Here is a 20,934-nt window from a genome sequence, read left to right as displayed (position 1 = left end):
GCTTGACCTCAACTAAAATGGCGACCGTAGTCGCTTCACTAACGCGTGAACGGTACCTGGGAGGCTTCCGGCGTCGGGCCGCAGAGCAAGACGGGAAACGATTTTAAACTGAGGCGGCGGCTGAGGAGGCTCGGTGGCCGTTCTCAAAGGCGGGGTGTCAGAGCTGGCCCTCCGAAGGGCTCCGGTGGAGAGGGGCGAGTTGTGACCCCCTGCCCCTTGCTCCTCCCCTCCTCAGGCAGAAGCCGACTCCACAGGAGCGAGGGTCTCAGAGTGGGCGGTTGGTCGCGGAAAGGCCCCTCCCCGGGTGAAGTTGCCGGACGTCCGAAGACGCCGAGGTCTCCTCCCTGCGCGGTTTGTGTTCCTGGTGAGCCCACTTCTTGTGGAGCGAGAGGGAATTTGGGAGAGCCAGCGGTGCCTCCGAACTCTCCCTTAGCTGCCGTTTTGGCGGCTTTTTTTTTTTTTTTTTTTGACTTAAGGGGATTTTAGTGTCAACCTCAAATTTAGGAACCAGACGAAGAATGATTCGTGAAGCCGGCATGGGCGACAGCGTCATCACGACATTTTATTGGTAAGACGCTTTGTACTTGTCCAGGACTGGCGGAAAACTTTATGTTGTGCTCTGTTGTGTGCTCGTCATCTTTGCAGCACTTGGGTGTTTAGGTGGCTGCACACTGCGTGCTTGGCACTGGGCCAACCATTGGCGGTGGGATGACACGATTATCGGTGACAGTGTAGAAAAGTGAGTTAGGTCAGGGTCCCTTCCTTCATGGATTCGCCACAAGAAAAACAACTAACTTGTAACTATGTGGTATGAACTACAAGAGAGGAGCTGGTGGTGCTCTCTGGATACCGCCCAGCCTCTGAGGACGTGAAGCCCGCGGGATGAATTGTTTTAGTTCAGGGAGGAGAGCATTCTTGGTTGGCTGTAGGCTGAATTAAAAAGTCAGGGCACAAAAGCCAACCTGATAGGCACGAAGGGCAGTAGTAGGGTGATGACCAGTCCAGGGTAGGGAGCATCTATTTGGGTGTAGGGCAGTGGTTCTTAACCTTTTCAAAAATTCAGAAATACTGGGCCTTGCTTCATACCCCTCCACCACCAAGTACACATGCATATGACATTTTGGATACAGCCTTAGAGGGTTGTTGGATTTTGGAAAGGTCATATGTGTATAGATCTTGGGCTAAGTACTCTTGAAGTAGAAAATGAACCTGGATAATCTCAAATAATGAGATCAGATAATGTAGCGCTATGAAACTCAGAGCAGTTCTGACTTCATCTAAAAGATGTATGGGAATTTTTTTTTTTAAGATTTTATTTATTTATTCATGAATACACAGAGAGGAAGAGACACAGGCTCCATGCAGGGAGCCTGATGCAGGACTGGATCCCCAGACACCAGGATCACGCCTTGGGCCAAGGGCAGGCACCAAACCACTGAGCCACCCAGGGATCCCCAGATGTGTGGGAATTGTTAAGGGATCTCCAGCAAAGTAATGACAGGATAGAAGTGGCATCTATGGACCACTAGTTATGGACTGAGAAAGGGGGCTAAGACTGGGACATTAAAATAATGAGTCAAGACATATTTTTAACCTCATAATTATTGGGTAGGACAAAATCGCACATTTTTGAGTGCGGAGTAAGAGAGTAAAATAGATGTAAGTCACTTTCTAATCTTTCATGCATGGATTGGGATATTTCACATTACCATAATTGAATACTTAGGGGAAAGATTTTCCCAAAACCAACGGTCTCAGTGCTAATAGCCTTTTTCTCACCTAGATAGATTTTTAAATCTTTTTTGGAATTTGTAGCATTTCTCTTTTAAGGAGTCAAATTCAGCAGGGCATATTTTTGCCTTGAAATTGATCCCTATTGAAAGGCAATGTGAAAAAAGGAGTTAAGAGCACCTACTCAGGCATTATCTTGTCTGGGTTCAGTAAAGTATGACTTTGGCAAATTACTTCTTTGTCTTTTTGTCTAACTGGGAATATAACAAACGACCTCATGGGGTTTGAGTATTAAAGGAGACAATATTTGTAGGGGCTTGGATAAGAATCTGGCACCTGGTGAATACTTAATAAATGTCAGCAATTAATCCAAATTAACATTTGAAAGAAACATTCTGTGTAGATGGGACTCATTAAAATTCTCCCCTCTCTTTATTTTTTTTAAGACCAAGCACCAGTGAAGGGGTGGGTTTAGGGGAAAGAGAGAGAATCTCAAGCAGGCTCCATGCCCAGCCCATGGGCTCGATTTTATGACCCTGAGAGCATGACCTGAGCTGAAATCAAGAGTCAGACTCTTTGAGCTACCCAGGGGCCCTAAAACCTCCTTTTAAAGAGGTAATTCAGTATGCATTTAAAGGTAAAATGCTTTAAAGTAGCTGCTACTTAAGTTGGTGGTGTATGATTTTGCTTGGGCATTATGTGAACATTGCGATACATATTTATGAAGTTTTGTGCAAGATACAGGTGGTGTCCTACTTCGACATAATGAAATTTAAATACTGTATTAAATACAAGGTTTCATTTTTTTTTTAAAGATTATATTTATTTCTTGGAGAGAGTGTGTGCAAACACAAGTAGGGTAGGGGAGAAGCATAGGAAGAGGGAGAAGCAGACTCTGCTGAGCAGGAGAGTCCATGCAGGGCAGTCTTGGACTCTAGTATCATGACCTGAATGGAAGACAGATGCTTTTTTTTTTTTTTCATTTGTTTTTATTGAAGTTCGATTTGCCAACATATATATAGTATAACACCCAGTGCTCATCCCATCAAGTGCCCTCCTCAGTGCCTGTCGTCACCCAGTTACCCCAACCCCCAGGCCACCTCCCCGTCTGCAACTCTTTGTTCATTTTCCAGAGTTAGGAGGGAAGACAGATGCTTTGCTTTTTTTTTTTTTTTTTTTTTTAAGATTTCATTTATTTATTCGAGAGAGAGGCAGAGGGAGAAACAGGCTCCATGCAGGGAGCCTGACATGGGACTCGATGCCGGGTCTCCAGGATCAGGCCCTGGGCCCAAAGTGGTGCTAAACCGCTGAGCCACCCGGGCTGCTCGGAAGACTGATGCTCAACCCCGACTGAGCCACCCAGGCACCTGTGCAAGTTTCATTTGAAAAACTTTTTTCAAAGGGTAATTGTGCCAGTACTTCGGAGTAATTACTGTAACTTTTTTTTTTTTTTAAGGTTTTATTTATTTATTCAGGAGAGACACAGAGGGGCAGAGACACAGGCAGAGGGAGAAGCAGGCTCCATGCAGGGAGCCCGACGCGGGACTTGATCCTGGGTCTCCAGGATCACACCCTGGGCCGAAGGCGGCACTAAACCCCTGAGCTCCCCGGGCTGCCCAATTATTGTAACTTTTAAATCGTAATTCCTTTCAATGAAAGTTACAATTTCAGAGTTCTATGAAATTCTTCTGTTCAGTTAAACTGATACTTGTTAGGGGAGGTAGGCAGAGGGAGGATGGATTAAATGCGTGATGGGTATTAAGGAGGGCACTTGTGATGAGCACTGAGTGTTATATGTAAGTAATGAACCACTGAATTCTACTCATGAAACTAATATTACACTGTATGTTAACTAACTGGAATTTAAAGAAGAACTTAGAACTACCAAAAAACCCCAAAAAACAAACCCCAAACCCACCCCGATACTTGCTAACAAAGAACACTCAGCATTATATTAGGGTAATTATACAAGAGATATATAAAGCATGGTTTCAGTCAAAGTGTTTTAGTCTGGGGAAGAGATCTCATTCTATACACATACAGCCATGCCCCCCATACACATTGCTTCTAGGAATGAGCTACTGATACAGACAGAAGTGTATAAAATAGGTATTCTGGGGGAAAAAGATTAACAAAACCCTACTACTTGAAAAGAGATCAGATTCAAGCATGGTCCTAAAGGAGGTGGGATGGGAAAAGGATACTTCAGATAAGGAACATGATTGATAGGCAAAAACATGAAGACAAGAATATGGGCCAAAAAGAGTGATACAGACTAGATGATCAAGGAGAGCTACTTATCTAGGACAAGTAGGGTAAGGGCAAGCTGAATTATGAAAGATCTTAAATAGCAGAAAGTAGAATTTTTCTCATCACTGTAAAGTTTTTTGCCCAGGGTGACTAGTAATAAAGTGTCATTGCTGAAGAATGGATTACCAAATTCCTTTATAGTAAGGACAAGAATCAGTGAAACTGTGAGCATGAATTAACTTTTTAGTTAACTTTTAGTTTTATTTCTTTTTATGTAGACCATGGATTCTTATGAGTCAACTCCTCAGCACATTGCATCCTCAAGGCTTAAAGATTACTTTATAGGTGCCACCCCTTTGCAGAAACGATTAGAATCAGTCAGGAAGCAGACTTCATTTGTCCCAACTCCACCTCGAAGGAAAATTCCTCAGTGTTCACAATTACAGGTATGCCTTTTATGTTCGTTCATGTTACTCAATAATTGAGAATATCTGTGAGCAAAACATTTTGATTTTTGTTACTTTTTAATAGTATTTTTAGTATCTTCTTAATCTCTCAGGTAATAAAATAAATGAGAAATAGCAAAAACAAGCAATTATTCACACTATCAATACTGCCCCTCTTATGTCCTTTAACTTCCATTAATCTGGAGCATTTCCACGGTATTTCTTTGTCTTTTATGACATTGATATTTTGAAGAATGTAGTTTCCTCTCTTTTCCTTTTTATTTTTTATTTTTATTTTTTTAAAGATTTTATTTATTTATTCATGAGAGACCCACAGAGAGAGGCAGAGACAGGCTCCATGCAGGGAGCCTGATGTGGGACTTGATCCTGGGTCTCCAGGATCACACCCTGGGCTGAAGGCGGTGCTAAACCGCTGAGCCACCAGGGCTGCCCCCTTTTCCTTTTTAAATAGAATATTTTTCATTTTGTGTTTGTCTGATATTTCCTCATGGTTAGATTGATGTTATGTATTGGATGGAATATAGCATAGAGGCTATTGTGTTGTTCTTGGGGAATAACATCTGGTAGTACATAGGTGGTATCAATTTTGATTATCCTGTCAAGATGTTGCCCAGAGATTACTGTTTTATTCATCTCTGCATCTGATAAGCAGTCTGGGATACACTTTAGGATAATGTAAATATTCTGTTCCTCATCAGAATTTCCCCTAATACTTACTATCCATGGATAATTTTTGCCTGATTCTATCTTTATCATGATATTCACAGTATAATGATTTTCGAACTCCATTTGTTTCATATTTACCAGCCAGCCTTTGGGATTCTATTGTAAACCCTTCTTATTTCTCCACCATTTTATTTATTTATTTATTTATTTATCTATCTATCTATCCATCCATCTATCAGATTTAATGAATTTTTGTTTTTCAAATTTTTCTGAATCATTACTAAATTATTTTGGTGTTTATATTGTCTCAGATTTGTCTGCTGGCAATAGTCTCTGTTTTAATTATTCATAAACAACTCTGAAAGTTTATCATATTAGTTATTTGTGATTTTACCAGAACTTGAAATAAAACCCAAGTCATGCAAGTTTGACGTGTGGTTTTATTTTTTTAATATTTATTTATTTATTTTAAAATTTTATTTATTCACGAGAGAGAGAAAGAGAGGCAGAGACACAGGCAGAGAGAGAAGGCTCCCTGCAGGAAGTCTGATGCGGAACTCAATCCCCGGACCTGGGATCATGCTCTGATTCCAAAGATGCTCAACCGTTGAGCCACCCAGGCATCCTTGATGTGTGGTTTTAGAAACATAGCAAGGAGACTGGCTGATCAGTCACCCATACTTCCCTGTCATCTTGTTTTCTTGTCAATATTTTGTGCCTTGTATCTTTTGAGATATGGAAAAATTTTTGTTTCTTTCTGAAAAGTTTCTTAGATTACTAGTGCTGGTAATGAAAGTGATAGTTCCTAACTATAAAACTGAACTTATATATAAATTAAAGAATAGAATGTCTATTTCTTTATCTCTATGATACAGTTTTCCTGTATCCTTTGATCATAACAAAAAAGGTTTATAACTTTTTATACCAGTTTTGTAAAAGTTGCCATGAACACTCTAGTCAGAACAAATATTTATCATAGAAAACTGTAATGAAAGTTCCAAAAGATAGTTGGAGCTGTAAGACTATGTCATAAAGTATGGATTTTATAGAAAAATTCAATTCAGGATAAAAGTAGGAACCTGTACAGGGGTGTATGTGAAGCTCCTCAATAATGCCATAAATGCCATGGGACCAAGATAGAGGAAGTGGCTTTTTTTTTTTTGGATGGTGCTTGTGGTTCTAATAGGGCATGGGAAGAAAGATCCCAAGTATCTGTTTTTTTTGTTTTGTTTTGTTTTTAGATTTTATTTATTCATGACAGTCACAAGGAGAGAGAGGAAGAGACAGGCAGAGGGAGAAGCAGGGTCCTTGCAGGGAGCCTGGTGCGGGACTTGATCCCCAGACCCCGGAATCACGCCCTGAGCCAAAGGCAGACACTCAACCACTGAGCCACCCAGGCATCCTCCAAGTATCTTTTTATTTAATCTGTTGATATTGACATTGTATCATAGAGTGTATTTACTGCCAAATATTTAAGAAAATTACATAATTAAAACTAATCAAATTAGATGCTCCAGGAATAGTTACTATTTTCAAAATCTATAATTTTCTTTTTTTTTTTAAATTTTATTTATTTATGATAGTCACACACACAGAGAGAGAGAGAGAGAGGCAGAGACATAGGCAGAGGGAGAAGCAGGCTCCATGCACCAGGAGCCCAACGTGGGATTCGATCCTGGGTCTCCAGGATCGCGCCCTGGGCCAAAGGCAGGCGCTAAACCGCTGCGCCACCCAGGGATCCCCAAAATCTATAATTTTCTATTTCTAAAAGTAAAATATAAATGTTCATCCAATAAGTATTTATTGAATAGCTGTTCTAGATGTTAGAGATATAGTACTTAATAAAATAGACAAAATCCCTGTTCTCATCATACTCCTACTCTAGCAAGGAAGACAGACAGTAAAAATCAGAAATATGTCACATAGTAATAAATGCTGTGAGGGAAAAAAAGCATGTTAAGGAAATATAAAGTGACAAAATTGGAGTGAGACAAAATTAGATAGGGTGGCTTGCTTGAGTGACATTTGGACAGATGTGAATGAAGGAAAGGAACATTCCATGTTCTTCATGTGGGAAGAGTATTCTGAGGTGAAGAATTTTCATTCTGCAAATGAAAAGGCTTGTTCAGGGATCTTCAGGGCCCTACAGGCTACTTTGGCTAGAGTGTAAAGATCAGGTATCTAGTAGTAGATTTGTTTTTTGTTTGTTTTTTGTATTTTTTTTATTGGAGTTCAATTTGCCAACATATAGTATATCACCCAGTGCTCATCCCGTCAAATGCCCCTGTCAGTGCCCGTCACCCAGTCACCCCAACCAACCCCCTGCCTACCTCTCCTTCCACTACCCCTTGTTCATTTCCCAGAGTTAGGAGTCTCTCATGTTCTGTCACCCTCTCTGATTTTTCCCACTCGTTTTCTCTCCTTTCCCCTATAATCCCTTTCACTATTTTTTATATTCCCTGTATGAGTGAAACCATATAATGTTTGCCCTTCTCTGATTGAGTTACTTCACTCAGCATAATACCCTCTAGTTCCATCCGTGTCGAAGCAAATGATGGGTATTCGTTGTTTTTAATAGCTGAGTAATATTCCATTGTATGTATAGACCACATCTTCTTTATCCATTCTTCTTTTGATGGACACTGAGGCTCCTTCCACAGTTTCGCTATTGTGGACGTTGCTGCTATAAACATTGGGGTGCAGGTTTCTCGGCTTTTCACTGCATCTTTATCTTTGAGGTAAATCCCCAGTAGTGCAATTGCTGGGTCGTAGGGTAAGAGGGTTCCCCTTTCTCCACATCCTCTCCAACATTTGTTGTTTTCCGTCTTGTTAATTTTCACCATTCTCACTGGTGTGAGGTGGTATCTCATTGTGGTTTTGATTTGTATTTCTGTGATGGCAAGTGATGCGGAGCATTTTTTCATGTGCTTGTTGCCCGTGTCTATGTCTTCTTTGGTGAAATTTCTGTTCGTGTCTTTTGTTCCTTTCATGACTGGATTGTTTGTTTCTTTGCTGTTGAGTTTAATAAGTTCTTTATTAGGTCTTGGATACTAGCCCTTTATCTGATACGCCATTTGCAAATATTTTCTACCATTCTGTAGGTTATCTTTTAGTTTTGTTGACTGTTTCTTTTGCTTTGCAGAAGATTTTTATCTTGACAAAGTCCCAAGAGTTCATTTTTGCTTTTGTTTCCCTTGCCTTCAGAGATGTATCTTGCAAGAAATTGCCGTGGCCAAGTTAAAAAAGGGTGTTGCCTGTGTTCTCCTCTAGGATTTTGATGGATTCTTGTCTCACGTTTAGATCTTTCATCCATTTCGAGTTTATCTTTGTGTGTGGTATAAGAGAATGGTGTAGTTTCATTCTTCTGCACATGGCTGTCCAATTTTCCCAGCACCATTTATTGAAGAGACTGTCCTTTTTCCAGTGGATAGTCTTTCCTGCTTTGTCAAATATTAGTTGACCTAGTAGTAGATTTGTATTAAATATTTAAAATACTGTGATTAAGAATTAGGAAATATTAGTAAGTGAGAATTTAAACTTTTTTTTTGTCTTTTTTCTGTAGGAAGATAATGATCCTCAAAATGTTGCATTCCTTCTGCATAAACAATGGACTTTATATAGTTTAACTCCCCTATATAAATTCTCCTATACTAATCTCAAAGAGTATGCTAGTCTTCTGAGTGCATTTATTGCTGCTGAAAAGCAAAAAGGGCTTGCTGTGGAAGTGGGAGAAGACTTCAACATCAAAGTGACTTTCTCTACTCTCCTAGGAATGAAAGGAACACAAAGAGACCCTGAAGCATTTCTTGTCCAGGTATGTTACAGGGGAAAAGAATCTGCACTGTCTTGATTTAGAAATTGTGGTATTTTCTTACCATTTAAAAAATTTTTTGTGCTTGTGATTTATAATCTATTATATGTCTTGTTTGACCAAATTATAGTAATTAGAGATGGCCAACTTAAAAAGTTTCTTTTCCAATTACATTATAGTCATGTTTATTTTAGAAAACTTTGGAAATACATAAAAATACAAAGAAAATTGAATACAAAGGAAACAGTTTAACATTTTGGTATATATATGTTTGGCAATAGACAACCTGAGGAAGCTTCAATTTATTAAAGAAATTGAGTCAATACTTTCCAAAATAGAAAGCACCAGGCCCAGAGAGGTTCACTGGTGAATTCTGCCAAACATTTAAGGAAGAAATTGTTTCAATTCTCACCAGTCTCTTCAGAGTCTGGAACCAGAGGGAACACTTCCTAACTTAATTCTGTGAGGCCAGCATTACCTAATACCAAAACTAGACAAAAAGGGGGACCCCTGGGTGGCTCATTGGTTTGGTGCCTGCCTTCAGCCCAGGGCGTGATCCTGAAGTCCCGGGATGGAGTCCCACATCAGGCTCCCTGCATGGAGCCTGCTTCTCCCTCTGCCTGTGTCTCTGCCTCTCTGTCTCTCATGAATAAATAAATAAGATCTTTAAAAAAAAACAAAGATTATTAAATCTACAGATCAATATCTGTCATGAACGTAGATATATCTGTCTGGCTATCTGGATCTACTAAAACTGGGATTGTATTGTGCATAGTTTTGCATATGGCCTTTTTAAAAAAATGTAGATAACTCCTCATGTCATTAAGAATGCTACATTTTTGTAAGTATATCTGTATAATTCTATGGACTAAATTTAAATTCTTAGAGGTGGATTTTAGCAAAAAAAAGATATATATGTATATATATTTATATGTATAACCTATTGTCATATAATGTGATATATCATGCCAAGTTACTCTTAGAATTGTAACATTCCTTTCTATGTGTAATATTTAAAAGTAATATGACTATCTTTGGATTTATTAAGAAACTGGATTTATGCCTGGTACTTCTGTTTCTTCTGAGTAAACTTGTCTTAGTCATAAATTAAATCTGAAACAGTCAAAAAGGCCTAATTTTGTTTATTTGTATACATCAGGGGTCAGCAAACTGGCCTGTAGGCCAAATCTGTTTTTGTTTTTGTTGCTGTTTTTCTAAATAAGATTTTATTGGAACAGTACTGCTTTCATTTGTTTACATATTGTCTATGGCTGCTTTTGTGTTACAACAGGAAATTTGCTACAGAGATCATAGGGCTTGCAAAGCCTAAAATATTTACTATCTGACTTTCACAGAAAAAATTTGCTATCCCCCAGTATAGATCATGGTATTGACAAGGATCTTCAAGATTCGTAGGATTAGGTTTAGCTGCATAAAACAGAAAGCCTAAATAACCGTGAATTAAATGTCTATCTTCAGGTTTAATAGATAGAAGCTTTTTTTTTTTCTTTTTCAGTGGGTACTATGCTACCTCATTAAAAGGACAGTTTTATTGTGGAAGGAAAAACAGGTACTGGATAGACAATTAGCAGTCTTTGTCAAATGAAGGAGTTGATGCCCAGAGAAGTAATGTGATTTGCATGTCAACAGGCAGATATTCTTTTGAGGAATAGAAATGACCTCTTGAATTCTTTTTTTTTTTTTGACCTCTTGAATTCTTAGTAGAGTGTCCTAATAGTTTCCAAATTAAATCTCATTTCTTCACAGAATTACAGGACCTTTAGGTTATTAAAGTGTGATAGCTTTAAGGCTTTTGTGTCTCTTAAAAAATCTCTTGAACAAGAAGGAGAAAAAAAAAAAAGAAAAAAAAAACAAGAAGGAGAAATATGCTAAAACTAACAATTTAAATAATTATCTCTAAAGGGGTACGATAGTGGGATGTGAACTTCACTGGTGAAACTTTAAAACTTCTGTGAATATCTGGAATATCATATGGTTTATAGATTTGAAGTTTAAGAGAGTAGTCAATCTGCTGGAGGACATAATCAAGATTTTTTTTTTAAATCTTTTTTTTTTTAATTTTTATTTATTTTATGATAGTCACACACACAGAGAGAGAGAGGCAGAGACAGAGGCAGAGGGAGAAGCAGGCTCCATGCACCGGGAGCCCGACGTGGGATTCGATCCGGGATCTCCAGAATCGCGCCCTGGGCCCAAAGGCAGGCGCCAAACCGCTGCGCCACCCAGGGATCCCCATAATCAAGATTTAAAAAAATCTGAATGGATTGGCGCAATGGGTCAAATTGAAAGAGATTAAAATAGGAATAAACATACCATTTCTGTATATTAGGGGGAGATTTACCTTTTTTTCTTTTTTTAAAGATTTATTTATTTATTTTAAAGAGCATACAAGCCAGGGGAGGGGCAGAGGGAGAAGGAGAGAATATCAAACAGACTGCCCACTGAGCACAGAGCCTGATGTGGGGCTCATTCTCTGGACCCTGAGATCACGACCTGAGGCAAAATTAAGAATTGGCTGCTTAATTGACTGAGCCACCCAGGTGCCCCAAGATTTACCTATTAACAGCAAAGATGAATAGGGATAATTTATGTAAAGCTGTCAACTAAAAATTAGAAAACTACTGCAATCTAAGATTATATTAAGAGTAGTATAATCTAGGTTAAAAATGGTCATATTATATTCACTTATGAATGACTCCCAGGCAGAAGACTTTCAGAGTGATATATTGTATATGTCATAGGAGGAATGGTTGAAGAAACCAGAGATTTTGAACCTGAAGCATTACATATGATAGGGATAATCAAATATTTGAAGGGCTTTTCCTGTAGAAGAGAAATTAGATTTGATTTGTTTTACATGCACATAAGGAAAAAACAGGATCTGCAGGTGGAAACTGTGGACCTAACATGTTAAAGAACATTTTTAAGTTGATAGAGCTGCTTTAGGAAATCCTGAATTCTTCCTTCATGGAAGGATTCAAGCACATTGAATTTGGTGACTTTTTACAGTACCTCCTCAAGTTGAGATTTTGAGATTCTTTTTTTCAGGATAGTATACTTGGTTATACCATATTGGCATTCCTTATTGCATTTTGGCTGCACCAAGATCTTGCCATATACCATGTCCTAATAAGACTATTAGGAGAAAGGTCAGTTAACTTGATAAACCCTAAAAATGATTAGGGAGATTATTCTTTTTTTCTTTTTTCTTTTTTTGGCAAGTAGCACAACATATGTTTCTATTTTTCAATGTACTAATTTTTAGAAGATGTAATTTAGGAGTAAATGTACTTTTGAACTTAATGAACCTTTTTTTTTTCCTTTGTAGATTCTGTCAAAATCTCAATTGCCATCTGAGAACAGAGAACATAAAGTGTTGTGGACTGGTTGGTTCTGCTGTATATTTGGAGACAGTCTTCTGGAGACTGTTTCAGAAGATTTTACCTGTGTCCCCTTATTCCTTGCAAATGGAGCAGAGACGAATACAGCCATAGTAGGAACCTGGTTTCAGAAAACTTTTGATTGTTATTTCAGTCCCTTAGCAATCAATGCATTTAATCTTTCCTGGATGGCTGCTATGTGGACTGCATGCAAAATGGACCAGTATATGGCAGCTACTGAATTTCTTTGGTCTGTACCCTGTAGCCCTCAAAGTCTGGACATTTCTTACGCCATACATCCAGAGGATGCAAAAGCTTTGTGGGACAGTGTCCACAAAACACCTGGGGAAGTTACTCAGGAAGAAGTTGACCTATTCATGGACTGCCTATACTCACATTTCCATAGGCATTTCAAAATTCATTTATCAGCCACAAGGTTGGTCCGTGTTTCCACATCTGTAGCTTCAGCACATACTGATGGAAAAATAAAGGTTAGTTTGAACAAATCTAGTTATGTAATTTTTCCTTGTTACATAGTTTCAAAATGTATGGCATTTGTGTTTTCCACATTGAGGAAGCACAATGGAATGCTAATTTGAGACAGTAGAGATATTTTATTATATGCTTTATAAATGATTTACTAGAAAGTCTTCAGTCTCTACATACAGCTTTATAATACTATATGCTGTGTGCTAGAGACTTTGGAAATAATAGGAATTATTTTGTAGTAACTTTGAAACTTTAAAAATTGTTTTGTTAAACTTTGAAATAATTACTGGAGCAACAGAGGACTTTGTTAGAAAATTATAGCCAGAAGTATATAAGATATCATCTTTATATGTTAGGCTTTTTTCTGGCTCCTGGGAAAGAAAGAATTAACATTTTTTACTCATTATCAAGTACTTGTTAGAGGAAGTATCAAATAAACTGAGAGTAGGCACCTAAATATAATAAAATATATTAATATATTTAAAATGTATTAAAGTATAGCCACAATAAACACTCAGTGAATATTGGTCTTATCACTGTGCTAGGAGTTTAATTCACCTTAATTTTAATCTTTAGAGTAACGCTGTGGGTAGGTGTTTTTATTCACATTTTTATTTTTTAAATTTATTTTTATTTTATTTTATTTTTAAAAATCATTATTATTTTTAGAGATTTCATTTATTTATTCATGAGAGGCACAGAGAGACAGAGGCAGGGACATAGGCAGAGGGAGAGGCAGACTCCCCTCAGGGAGCCCGATGTGGGACTCCATCCATGAACAACAGGATCAGGCCCTGAGCTGAAAGCAGAGCTTAACCGCTGAGCCATCCAGGGGTCTCTATCCACGTTATTTTTATTATTTTTTATTTTATTTTATTTCTTTTTCCACATTATTTTTAAACAAGGATACAGACCAAGATAGGTGAACCTTAATTAAGACACCTTAATTGAGAAGGAGTCAATATTTGAACGCTTATCTCTTAGGTTCCAAAAATCTCATACTCTATAAGCGCTATATTAGTGTTTTCAAACTGAAAGTCATAATGCAATAGTAAGTTGGAAAATAATTTTGAGGGACACTGGGTGGCTCAGTGGTTGAGCATCTGCCTTTGGTTCAGTGAGTAATCCCAGGATCCAGGATCAAGTCCCACATCGGGCTCCCTGTGAGGAGCCTGCTTCTCCCTCTGCTTGTGTCTCTGCCTCTTTCTCTGTCTGTCTCTCATGAATAAATAAATCTTTTAAAAAAATAATTTTTATGGGAAGAGACCAGCTTTTAAAAAATGAAAGAAATATAATAGAAAATATAAAAATGAGCGTATACATGTGCTTGTACTGGGTCATGATGTTAAACTTATTTCTTTGGTTTGTAGTAAAACATTTGAAAGATTATACTATACTTTGTTTCTTCGATATTATAAAGGAAAAAAAATTCCATTTTAGCACTTCAGAATTCAGTGTTTATGAAGTCCTTATATATTTTATTTTTATTTTTTATTTTTAAAGATTTTTATTTATTCATGACACACACACACACACACACACACACACACACACACACACACACACATAGCGGGAGAAGCAGGCTCCATGCAAGCAGCCTGATGTGGGACTTGATCCCGGATCCAGGGATCATGCCCTGAGCCCAAGGCGGATGCTCAACTGCTGAGCCACCCAGGTGTCCCTGTCCCAGTCCTTGTATATTTTAAAATTTTGTTTTCATATGCTCTATTAGTAAGCTACATTTAAAAAATGCTATATATGTGTCTTAGGAATATGAAAGTGGTTCTTAAACACATTCATTTTATCTCATCTATTCTACATCTAAGAGCCTCTTTTTTTTTAATTTATTTTAGAGGTAGAGTGAGCAAAGGGGAGGTGGGGGGAGGAGCAAAGGGAGAGGGACAAGCAGACTCCCTGCTGAGCGTGGAGCCTGATGTGGGGCTTGGTATGGGGGGTTGATCCCATGACCCTGAGATCATGACCTGAGCCAAAATCAAGTCAGTTGCTTAACCGACTGAATCACCCAGGTGCCCCACTAAGAGCCTCTCTTAATGATGTGAGATGGTAACTGACTCTTAGCTTCACACAATGCTATGATGAGAGCTAACATTTTAAAATTTATTTTTATTTTTCATTATTTTTTTAAAGTATCTTTTTTTTTTTTTTAAGATTTTATTCATTTATTTAACAGAGAGAGAACAAGAGAGCACAAGCAGGGGGAGCGGCGGAGGAAGAGGGAGAAGCAGGCTACCAGATATGGGGCTTGATCCTAGGACTCTGGATCATGACCTGAGCCTAAGGCAGATATTTAACCAACTGAGGCACCCAGATATTCAAACATTTAAACTTTTTTTTTGATAGCTAACATTCATTAAGCACTAATCGTGCAAGGCATTATTAAGCTTTTTGTATATACTGTCTCATTTAGTTTTTCACAACAATCTATTTATATAGGTTGTAAAGAGGAAACTAGCACAGGGGATAAGTAGGTTCCCTGAGATCACATAGCTACTAAGTGGAGTTTGAATTTGAAACCAGTCATTTGACTCAAAAGCTTTTGACTGCAACAGTGTACTGCCTCTCTAAAGTTTGGAATTAGTGTATTAACCAGATTTCTGCCATCTGCTTAGTTTCTGTAAGATACTTTTGGAATCATAAGTTCCTTTGAGAAGAAGGAAGCTCTGGAACCTCTTTCTAGATAACGTACATACTCAAATTGTATGTAAATCCAAGGGATTCAAGGATTCCCTTTCTCCCCTTACTCCTTATGCAGATAATCCATCCACGAAGTCAGGATAAATAAGAACTTTAATTATTTCTAAGTACTATTGACTAACAGTTGTATATTTATTAAAGTTAGTAGTCTTCATTAAATCTATTTGAGAGCAGCAGTGGTTTGGGTTCATCTTAGCTTGCAGATAGGGAATTTAAAATAAGCCCAGAGTTTATCAAATATCACACTGCTTTGTTATAATTCTAATTTTAAGTGTTTTTTTTTGTGTGTGTGTGTGTGTTTTTTTTTCAGATTCTGTGTCATAAATACCTTATTGGAGTCTTGGCATACTTGACAGAACTGGCAATTTTTCAAATTGATTAAAGTCTTGTGGGGACTATAAATGATGGATTATAATACTTTTTTCTCACTGATTATTTGCCTAATTGCTATACTGAGGGGGCCTGCAGGAGAAATATGCATCTGTGTCTGCATCTGTTTCCTCTTGGTGCCTTTGGGATTGCCCAGATTGAATTCAGGAAGGATCTAGAAGAACAAAGAAGGTGGTAGCGAATGAATCACAGCCAAGTGCTTGATAATAGTCCTGCTGATCTGGGATGCCAGTCTCTAGAAAATGCTGAGTTATTTTCTTGACCATGTTTCTAAAAAAATATGTAATGTTTTTTATATAAAAATTTTAGGATTCAAATAAGTAATCTCTAATATTGAGTATTTCTGATTCGGGTCTTTAAAACCTTCAGTTCCTTTTAAGCATTTGAGAGTTGGATCCTGAGAGAATTTCTGTCTTCAAAAGACATTTGGGTAGATTTCACTGTAGAGAGTTGGCAATCAAAATCTTCTCCAAAGGAAACTAGAGATTGATATACATTTCTTAAAGCCACTAATATGCTTCTGTTTTTAATACTTTTCAATTATTGTTGCAATGTTGAATTAAATATTCACTTTTAAAATGAAGCAGTGTGTTTATCAGTGTCATGGTGACAGATCTTTAATTAATGTCTCAGGAATGAGAAATTGTAGGCTTTGTCTCTAGCACAAATGTTACAAGCCAACAATTATTTGGAATCATACAAATAGTGGAGTTGAAAGGCACCTGTGAGCCTTTTTTGAGGGCAGAAATTATCTTTTACTTTCACATCCCTGATTTTGCTTTAACACAGTGCTTGGTAAATAACTTCAGATTAAGTGAATGCATTTTAACCAACTCTTCCATTTTATAGATGCAAACTATGAGATTGAGCAATTTAGGAGACTTGCCCAAGATGCTATATCTAAATTTCTTCTTTTAATTTATTGAGAATAGGGAGGTTTTGTTTTACTTTAGAAACAATGTTTTTAAAAACCTGTCCAAAAGAAAATAACTTTCATTTTAAAAAAAAAGTTTTTCTTGTTTTTTTAAAGATTTTATTTATTTATTCATGAGAGACACAGAGAGGCAGAGACATAGGCAGAGGGAGAAGCAAGCTTCCTGTGGGGAGCTTGATGTGGGACTCGGTCTCAAACCCTGGGATCATGACCTGAACCAAAGGCAGACGCTCAACCATTGAGCCACCCAGGCATCCCAGTAGACTGTCATTCTAAAAGTTTAACTTCTGGAATGGGGTATTATTTTACATATACCACGAATAGCAGAGAGAGTGGAAAAAGCAAGGGCTTTGGAGTCAGACAGTCATTCATTTAACTGATATTAAGCTCTTACAGTGTATTTAGAATTGTGTTGAGTAACAGGGACATCAATGAAGACAAAGATCCTTATCATGTGGAATTATATTCTAGTGGAGGGAGGCAATAAAGAAAATAAGGCAATACATTATGGAAAGGGGTGACTTTATACAGTTATCAAAGAAGGTCTCTCTGAGGAAGTGACATTTGAGCTGAGTCCTGAATGATGACAGCTATATGAAGATGCATGGAAGGGTATGGTAGGCAGGTGAAATGATAAGATCACAGGTCTTGACATCGGTAAGAACTTGGCTTATTTGAGGAATAAAGGAAGTCTGTGTGGCTGGAGCATAGTGAGTAAGGGTGGAGTAGTATTAGATGAAATTGAAGAGATTATGCAGCAGAGACTTACTCCATTGGTTATGTCTCCCAGTTTTTGACTGGGCATGTGGCTGTCCGGAATAAAGACCTTTACGGGCCTTTCTCAGAGCTAGGTATAGTCCTATGACTAAGTTCTGACCCATGGCCTCTGAATGGAAGGGTCATATAGAGCTTCCGGGAATCTTCCTTAAAAAGTAGGCATGTACCCTTTGCCTTTTTCTTACTCTTCTTCCATCTTTTCTGCTTGAAACACATGTAATGACTAGCCATTCTTTTTGGTCATGGGGATGCAGGTCAGGTCATAGGGGTTGGTAGAGCATGGTCTGGAAGGAGTTTGTGCCTTGAGTATTTCTTGAAGCTGAACCTCATTGCCACCCTTGGGTGGTCTTCCTCTAAACTTATGTATCAAAGAAGTAACCTTTCTTTTTTTTTTTTGAGAGGGAGGCATATAGGGGCAGAGAGAGAATCTTAAGCAGACTGCACCTCCAGCATGGAGCCTGTCATGGGGTTTGCTCTCACAACCCTGAGATCATGACCTGAGCTGAAATCAAGGATTAGTGCTTAACTGACTAAGCTACCCAGGTGTCCCAGAGAAGTAATTTTTCATTTTGTGTAAGCTAATGTTATTTTGTTATTAGTCAAACCTAATCCTGATAGAAGGAGGCAGGATCTACATCATCTTAAGTTTTTGTCAATGCTGTAAAAAGACTGAATTTTATTCTAAATGGAGTGGGAAGCCATTGAAGTTTTAAGCAGGAGAGTAATACTACCTAATCTGTATTTCTTAAGATATAAGGGAGAATGAGTTATAGGTGGATAAGAGTGAAAGGGAAACAGTTAAAAGATTGTTAGAAATGGTACAACCTCTCTGTGGAGAAATTAGCAATATCTAGCAAAATTATGTAGCATTTACCCTTTGACCAGCAATCCCACTTCTAGCATTCTATTTCCAAAACTTAGCAGCAAAGTAGAAATGAAGCTTGTATAAGGCTGTCTATTGCAATAGTATTTGTAGTAGCAAGACAAAAAATCGAAATGCCTATCAAAGGGGGATTGCTTGAATACATTATGGTGTTTGCTGTACAGTGAATTACTGCTATGTAACTATAAAAAGGTTTGAGAAAGATGTCTAATACTGCCATGAAGTGATCTTGATCTCTAAGATACGTTGTTGAGAGAGCAACATGTGGACAGTGTATCTATAGTATGCTATCTTTTATGGAAGGAATGGGTGAAATATGAGCATGTGTATTTCTTTATGCTTCCAAAAAACAATGGGAGGATAAACCAAAAACTAATAAAAGTGGTTACTAATTTGGGGGAAGAAAGGAACTGGGTACAGGGGACAGGAATGAAAGTTAATACTTATGTCCCTGTTTACAGTTTGTTATGTAAGCGTTTTATATAATTACAAAACAAAATTGGATCAAAAAGAAAAAGCAATCCTTCAAAGTTGAAAACATAAAAACTATATTAAGTTCATATGATAATCACTCAAGGGATTATTTTTAGTATCTTTAAATCCTAGTATTTTGACTGTACATTGTCAGCTTTATCTTAGGAAAAGAAGAGTGGCAAAGGAATGTATGTTGTATTTACATTGTTATTGGTATTCCTTGTTATTGGTATTATTGTTTTACCATCGTTTGTAATAAGATAAAGCTTAAAACAATGTTATGAATCAAGAGTTGGAGCATAATAGAAAAGCTACACAATTATAAAATAAAGCTAAGTAGACACTAGGTGTTGTATGTTGGCAAATTGAATTTAAATTAAAAAATGTAAAAAAATGAAAATAAAATAATGCTAAGTAGAAACAATGTAATGTTAAATTTGAATTGGAAATAGCAGAGTGAACTGATTTATTTTCAAAATGTAAAAGTTTTTAATTTTGATGGAAGTCCAGTTTATCAATTATTTTCTTTTATTTCTTATGCCTTTGATATTATGTCTAAGAAATCATTGCTTAATCTGAGGTCCCAAAGAGTTATTACTCTTATGTTTTTCTAAGGATCTTATAATCTTAGTTTTAAGTCTAGGTCTGTAATCCATCTTGAGTTTTTTATATATGGGATGAGGTAAGCATCCAAATCCATCTTTTTGGATATGGATATTCATTTATTCTAGTACCATTTATTGAAAAGACCGTTTTCCCCTGTCACCTTTCTTAAAAATCATTTGGCAGTAGATGATTATTTTTGGACTCTTAATTCTGTTTCATTGATGTCAGTCCTTATGCCAATACCACACTGTCTTGATTACTGTAGCTTTGTAGTGCATTTTGAAATCGGGGAATGTGAGTCTTCTAGACTTTCCTTTTTTTCCAAGATTGTTTTGGTTATTATGGGTCTTTTACATTTTTAAATAATTTTAGGATCAGCTGGTCAATTTCTGTAAAAAAAAAAAAATTAGCTGGGATTTTGATAGTTCCTGTGTTCAATCTGTAGATCAATTTAGGGAGTACTGCCACCATAATAATACTTAGTATCTAATATATGAACATGGGATATATTTCCATTTATTTCAAAATTTCCTTCAACAGTGTTTTATAGTTTTCAGCATACAAATATTGCACTTTTTGGGTTAAATTTATTCCTAAGTATTTATTTCATGGTATTGAGGATGGAAAGAAATTTTTTCAAAATAAGTGAAAGTTACTTTATTTTGGATAGGTAAGTAGCCAGGGAATTTCCGAGTAGAGTTACATGACCATCCATACTAGATAGTGACAGTAAAATTTTACGTTTTCTGTTTTTGAAGATACACCTTTCAAAAATATGCTTGCACTTTTATACTTTTGGAATTGCTTTCTTAATTTCATTTTTGGATTGTTTGTTGTATATATTGCTCTTATATCCTGTGATCTTGGCAAACTTGTTTATCCTAGTAGTTTTTTCAGTGAATTCCTTAGGATTTTCTGAAAGACTCATTATCGTTTGTGAATAAAGAGTTTTACTTAATTTCAGTCTGGATGCCTTTTATTTCTTTTTCCTGCCAAATTGCCTTGGCTAGAATCTCTACCACAGTGACAGAAGTAGTGAGAATGTAGTTTTATATTGTTCTTGATCTTAGTGGGAAAGCATATTTCACTATTAAATATGATGTTAGCTGTAGGTTTTTTCATATATGCCCTTTGTCAGGTTAAAGCAATTCTCAATTTGTTGGCAGTTTTTATTATGCACGGATATTGGATATTATCAAATTATTTTCCTGCACCTATTAATTCATGATTTTTTACTTAAAACTACACATTTCAGGGATGGTTGGGTGGCTCAGTGGTTGAGCAACTGCCTTTGGCTCAGGGCATCATCCCCGGGTCCTGGGATCAAGTGCCGCATCAGG

General features: G+C 37.2%; 1 protein-coding gene across 1 annotated transcript; it reads left to right on the top strand.

Annotated features, from left to right (window-relative positions):
- The first annotated feature begins 6 nt into the window (after positions 1-6).
- On the top strand, positions 7-20,552 carry CENPL (centromere protein L). The gene is made up of 5 exons (XM_055319301.1): positions 7-568; positions 4,260-4,427; positions 8,677-8,928; positions 12,275-12,817; positions 15,841-20,552. The coding sequence occupies exons 2-5, from the start codon at positions 4,263-4,265 to the stop codon at positions 15,910-15,912; spliced, it is 1,032 nt and encodes a 343-aa protein (XP_055175276.1). The 5' UTR covers positions 7-568; positions 4,260-4,262; the 3' UTR covers positions 15,913-20,552.
- The last annotated feature ends 382 nt before the right edge of the window (positions 20,553-20,934 follow it).

The sequence above is a fragment of the Nyctereutes procyonoides genome, unplaced genomic scaffold (genome assembly GCF_905146905.1).
Source record: "Nyctereutes procyonoides isolate TBG_1078 unplaced genomic scaffold, NYPRO_anot_genome, whole genome shotgun sequence".
Lineage (NCBI taxonomy): Eukaryota > Metazoa > Chordata > Mammalia > Carnivora > Canidae > Nyctereutes > Nyctereutes procyonoides.
This window is presented reverse-complemented; position numbering and strand designations above follow the sequence as displayed.

Excerpts from the sequence above, each read along its gene's own strand:
- CENPL (XM_055319301.1), top strand. The coding sequence starts at position 4,263 with ATGGATTCTTATGAGTCAACTCCTCAGCACATTGCATCCTCAAGGCTT. Across the intron at positions 4,428-8,676 it reads CTCAGTGTTCACAATTACAG|GAAGATAATGATCCTCAAAA; the intron begins GTATGCCTTTTA and ends TTTTTTCTGTAG. Across the intron at positions 8,929-12,274 it reads CTGAAGCATTTCTTGTCCAG|ATTCTGTCAAAATCTCAATT; the intron begins GTATGTTACAGG and ends TTTCCTTTGTAG.